General features: G+C 43.1%; 1 protein-coding gene across 1 annotated transcript in view; it reads right to left on the reverse strand.

The window, feature by feature from the left end:
- Positions 1 to 483: 483 nt before the first annotated feature.
- Gramd1c (GRAM domain containing 1C) overlaps positions 484 to 6,167 on the reverse strand; it is a 77,439-nt gene continuing 71,755 nt past the window's right edge. Inside the window, exons 16-18 of the mRNA XM_005345006.3 lie at positions 3,902 to 4,012; positions 3,520 to 3,625; positions 484 to 2,228 (exon numbers count right to left, since the gene is read on the reverse strand). Coding sequence (XP_005345063.1) covers positions 2,148 to 2,228; positions 3,520 to 3,625; positions 3,902 to 4,012 — 298 coding nt within the window. The 3' untranslated portion in view covers positions 484 to 2,147. The remainder of the gene's footprint in view (positions 2,229 to 3,519; positions 3,626 to 3,901; positions 4,013 to 6,167) is intronic.

Genomic DNA, 6,167 nt, shown 5'->3' on the forward strand with positions numbered 1-6,167 from the left:
CGCCGCCTGCCCACGAGGCCCCTCCCCCGCCGCGCTCCGGGCCACCCCGCACCTGCGCCGGGCCCTCGGGGTGCAGCCGGGCTAAGGGATGGGACCTAGGCATTTGCGCGCTGCGGGAGTTGGCCGGCCACCAGCCGTCCTCCTGCGCCCGCAACAGGCGTTGGGTTCGATCTGCACCGCCGGGTTCTGGGGTGCCACCCCACTAGTCGCCCACCTTCCCTTTAGGCCAGCTGCTGCTCCCAAGTCCCGGCTTATCCAACTTGCTCAGACTCTTGAGTCCTGGAGGTTGGGTCTGCATTCCAGTCAGGCCTCTCTGGTACTTTTGCTTCAGTAGTGTACATATTTGCAATGAAATTGCCCAGAGAGTCCTCTTTGGGTTTTATAGCTGCACAAATCAGTGAAAACTGTGGGCCTACCTCAGGCTTTCTAGGTTTGGTTTTTAAGCAGAAGTAGAAGAAAAATTACAACTTAGATATTTTGGGTTTTATTGAAGTCAGACTGCATAACATTCAGATTTATTAAGTCTGCATACATATTTAGTCTTTTATCTACAAAGTAACGTTGGTAATCCTTGAGGTATATTATAAAGTAGTTTGAGAGAAACCACAAAAAAACATTCCCTTCGACGGTTAACATTTTTCTAAATTTAGCCATTTCCGATTTCTGCTCCAGTCACTCCTGCTCTCGGCGAGAAACTTTATATGTCCTTAACAAAAGCGAACAAAACGAACGGGAGTTACCACTCTGCACCCCCTCCAGGTAGATTAGTTGGGGTTCATCCAGAGAAACCCACTTCGCTCCAGTCCGTATTTTCTTTTTTTTTTTTTTTTTTTAACAGGCATCTCAAAAACTGTTGTCAGCAATGCCATTTGACTTTGGTGACATATTGCACTAAAGGTAATGGTTGTTCAAATAATAAGAATATATGTGCCAGGCAGTGGAGGCTCACACCTTTAATCCCAATACTCGGGAGGCAGAGACAGGCAGATCTCTGTGAGTTCGAGGCCAGCCTGGTCTACAATAGTGAGGTCTAGGACAGCCAGAGCTGTTGAGAAGCCCTGTCTAATATATATACGAAGAAAGCCCTCTAGAGAACAAAACAATTATGTCCTAGACTTTTCCTAAATCCTGGGGGTCGGAGCTGATGTCAGGTCACAACGTCCTGATTTTCACAAACCCCTTGTGCTGAGGCAACTGCCTGAGCAGCTTTCCTGAAATCCCGAGTTTGTGCCTCTCAACTTCAGCCAGTGTGCAAGGACTCCACAGTCTTTATTGTAGCCCAGCGTGTAACTTGCCAATGACACAGCCTACACACATGTGTAGAGAATGAAACTATATAGCAGCTACTGAAAAAGGATGGATTATTTTCAACCAGGTGGGTCACTTTCAGCATCGGGCCCTGCTAGGCTGAATCCAAGCATAGTTCATGGATTCATTTGCTCTTTCATGAAATGCCCAGATTTTATCATAATCTTCTGGCTTCTAAAACTAAAAATAGTTCACTCTGAGGTATCCTACACCTCACCTCTGGTACATATAAGTTTGTGTGTGTGTGTGTGTGTGTGTGCGTGTTCCTTCATTAAGATACAACACGGCCCATGAATCTTTCAGACAACACAGAGTTTCAAAGGGTTTGACCACTGACCCTGCATGCCAAATCAATGAAGAGACTGTAGCATTTAAAGATACAAACTTGGAATGTTTGTGCCTAAAAAAAAAAAATGTTTCTGTAGCTTTTTGGGCTCTTAAACTCAGTGATGAACACAACTCACAGACCACTGGGCACACAGGGCCTCTGTGCTAACAGATAAATTTAAGAGGTCAAGTTACAAGCCTCAGCATAGGAAAAAATGCCGCCGAGCCCAGGGTGTCTCCCTTCCCTTTTGTGTCACAGAATTTCAATTCCAAAATATATTTCATGGTTCACTGGAGAAATTCACAGCTTAAAAATATCTATAAGTGAAAAGATAGAGTCTTAAGGCTATTGGAGAGAAACCACTTGGTAAGTGTTATTTAAATAAGGCTTTCCTAGTAGAAATCCAGACATAAAATATGAGAACTGTTCTTGTGACAGTGACAGCCTCCATCCTCGGCTCCCTTCCAGCTGTTGTCTCCAGGTCCAGGTGTCCGATTTCTGCAGCTCGGTGCTAGCTCTCCACAGCCACCCCCGTCTTGTTCTTGTTTAGTAAATCGAAGGTCTTCTGAAGCATAACGAGTGAGCTCTTCAGCTGCAAACAAAATGACCAAAAATTCAGACTGCAATTTTTACTGCTACTTCACTCCAAAGGTTTTTTCTTTATGTTGATGCTCAAATAGAACTTGACCATCCAGTACCTGATTCTGCTGCATGAACAGGTGCTGGAGGGTCTCGTTGGGTGTATTTGCTCTTACGCTTTTGGCTCTTTTTGGTCTGACTTTTGGGGGGGTCCCACCACCCAGCTCCCAAATCCCACACAGAGGCTTAGTCCTAGTTTTGAGTGCCTGGCCTTCGCTTGACTTGTTTCTTACCAGTTTTTCTTAAATTATCCTGGGCTATGTTTTGCCTCTGGGCTTTTTCCTTTCCTTCTGTGTATCTTATTTTCACTCTTGCTGCATGGCTGCCTGTATGGGTGACTGGCCCCTGATGTCCTCCTCCTTCTCCTTGTGCTCTTGTTGTGCCGTCTTTCTTCCCAAGTGTCTCCTCCTATTTATTCTCTGCCTGCCAACCCCGCCTACCCTTTCTCCTGCCTGGCTATCGGCCATTCAGCTCTTTATTGAACCATCAGGTGTTTTAGACAGGTGAAGAATCAGAGCTTCATAGAGTCAAACAAATGCCTCATTGACAAGAGTAACACAGCTTAAAATAATTTTCCGTAACAAGGGCAGTTCTTTCCAGAAAGTCTGTCTTACTATCCAAAGGGAACGCCTTGGTTTCTTAGAGGTTTCTCAAGGCTCAGTGGTCTCTTCACACTCCCCTCAACACCTCGAGCCCTGCGGCTAAGCCATCTAGCATCCTCTCCACAGTCCTAAAACTTCCCTATACCACCGACCCCATAGAAGTTTCCCGAAGACCCTGTCTCTGAACTCCGGGATAACTATCCTACCTCAGATTTCCATCCTCCTTTTAAAAACAAAAATTGACTTCTCTGATAAAATTGAAAGCAACATGAGACCAAGAAACATATCTTACTCCCTACTGTAGTCGCTCATGTGTTCATTCAACAAACCTGGTGTATCTGTTTCATGCTGGACACAATGCTAAGTGTGGAGTGCATAATGCCTAGCCAAGATGTTCCTAGACCTAGCCACGAAGAGCACAGGGGTTCGGCACAGCACGGTTTATAGATGGGGTTATTCAGAAAGAAGGAAGGTTCCCTTCTTTACAAGGCGTGGTCATCCACCGAGAGGAAAGCATGAGAGAGAAGTGAGAATGATGAGGCGGCAGGGGAGAGTTACTAAGCAACCACAGAGAAGGTCCATCAAAAGACAGCCCAGCTGAGGACCTGCCCATTCACACCCCTGAGGAACAGACTGGCCTACCTGTTCCAACATCACTATGGAATCTTGGAGCACTCCTTTTAAACGGTGAGCCTGATCTTTGTTCTTTTGAATATTTTCTGTTCTTGAGAACCTATCAGCGACTAAACTGAAAGAGAAAAAAAAAATCTAAAATTGATGAAAATAGCTGCTGACCTTATTTATAGAAATTATTGTGTCCCATGGATTGCAAACAAAGCACATCAAACCCTGCCACCACCACAAAAAATAAAAGTAACTTTTATTTTACTGAAAAAAATAAAAAGTAAAATAAAACTAAGCACGTGTGACTATAAGATATAGCAGACTAGAATTCCTAAAATTAAATTTCCAGTGACAAAGAAACAGGTGGCGACAACAGGCAGGGCTGGGGTGGGGAACTTACTTTAAAGATCTCTCTTCGTGGAGGTGAAGCCGGTAGAAGGACTGAGCGGCGTGTTCTATCTTTGACAACTTCAGAAACAGCGTCACGTTCAGCAGAACTAGCAACAGCAAACTGTGCAGAACAAATGACAGTTCGTTAACCCGCACTGAGCTGCAGTGCAGGCTGCAGAGGTGGCCGGGCACCCAGGTGGTAGAGGCAGGAGGATCTACTGTGATTCAAGACCACAGACAACCTGGGCTACAAAGCCAGACCCCGCCTTCTCCTCCACCTTCCCAAATGAAGAAAATAATATATATGCCAAAGCTCCCAACTCTATATGATCTAGGCGATTTTCTAGTTATTTAAACCGTCCCCATTTCGTTCTATAGAATAATTATCTTCAAGTATTCCATGGACATGTGATGGATAGTGATGGAACTGACTGGAGTGATGAGAACAGCCCTTCAAGAATCTCAGTTCACAGGTCGCCTCTGACCCCCGGCCTCTCTTCTCTGCTGGAACCCAGCCAGTGCTGCGCAGCTATGGGTTTAGAATCTACCAGGTAAGCTTTCAGCGTCTATTTTTGGGTTATGTTGGCTTAAGCAATTACACACCCATAATACTGCATTTTAGAAGTGAAATGAAGATCAATATGCTGCTGATTTTAGGGACATCACAATGTTATCTTTTATTCCCAGTAGAAGCAAAAATGTACATATATATGTATATATATATATGCGTGTGTGCTGAATATATATTTGCATATTCAGCAAGTATATATGTATATATATATGTATATATATTCAGCAAGACTTTCTTCTTGTTAATCTTGAATGAAGGAAGTACCAGATAAATCCTAACATATATTAATAATGATAAATATATAATTTTTACATGCAAATGTAATGTTTTGTTTTTAACAGCAGACTTTCAAATTAATACAGACCTCATTACACATGTATATAAACTGACAAGTAGTATCATATGTCTTCACTTATTTTGTTTTGTTAAAAGATTTATGTACCTCACATTGGACATATTGGATCTAAGGGTATAGCTCAGTGGTAGAGTACTTATGTAGCATGAACAGAACCCTGGCTTTGATTCCAGGGAGCACAGAAAAGTTTAGTTTTTCATATGGTATGTGAAAAACTAAAAGTAACAGGAGAATCAAATCTGTGAAATTATCATGGCACTGAAGTGATGTATGTGGACATACACATACATATATATTTCCAGATTTGAATATAAATGCATTTTTCTACAAAGTAATATAATGGTATTTGTCATTCAAAAATAAACTGATTTAATTAGAATCTGAAAACCTTTCCTAAAACTCAAAGGGAAATCTGAGAGCAGTGGTGTATGCAGGGTATCCCAGCATAAAGGAGGCTGAGGCAGGAGGATCACGAGATAGTTCAAGGGTAGCCTAGACTTCATAGTAACAAAAAACACACTAATGAGGATAACAAAGTATTTCCCGCTTGTTCTGAGATCTGTAGTAAGGAAAACAGCTAAGAGCCTCATTCCAAAATTATCACCCAGTCTGTCACTGGTCAGAACCATTTATACCATCAAGGGGACTCCCCCAAGGTCCCCATGCAGCTTGTACAATTAGAGTTCTTAGGTGTGACTTCATGGGTAGGTTCCTATAGTGTACCCCAAAGTTCTGACTAATTGCCTAATAATATTTTTCATGCTGTGATGCTTAGATCATTCATATGTAGGGTGTATGCTCTAAGGTTCATCACCAGCTGCTCGTCCAGGGGTTTGGTGTCCAGCACCCACATGGCTGCTCACAATTCTCTGTAACTCCAGGCCCAGGGGATCCAGCACCCTCTTCTGACCTCCTTAGTTACCAGGCATGCACGTGATGCACAGAAGGACACGCAGGCAAATACCCATACTCATAAACATAAAATTTAAAAAATTGTTAAATGTTTTAAAAACTCCTGATCACTATTCAAAGTCTACTGAATCGGCCTTTGAAATCGGGGATGAAAATCTGCATTTTATCCCACTCCTAACTAATTCCTATTCACATAAACATGGGAACCACTGACCTAGTTTAGCAAAGTAGAAGGATTTTATGGGAATATGACCAACATGTATTTTCTTTAAATTTATGGAACTTCCCATAAAAACCCACAGAGTCCATAGAAATGAGTCAAAATGTTCTTTTTAAAAATGCTTAGCAGCCAGGCGGTGGTGGCGCACGCCTTTAATCCCAGCACTTGGGAGGCAGAGGCAGGCGGATCTCTGTGAGTTCGAGACCAGCCTGGTCTAC

The sequence above is a fragment of the Microtus ochrogaster genome, chromosome 2 (genome assembly GCF_000317375.1).
Source record: "Microtus ochrogaster isolate Prairie Vole_2 chromosome 2, MicOch1.0, whole genome shotgun sequence".
Lineage (NCBI taxonomy): Eukaryota > Metazoa > Chordata > Mammalia > Rodentia > Cricetidae > Microtus > Microtus ochrogaster.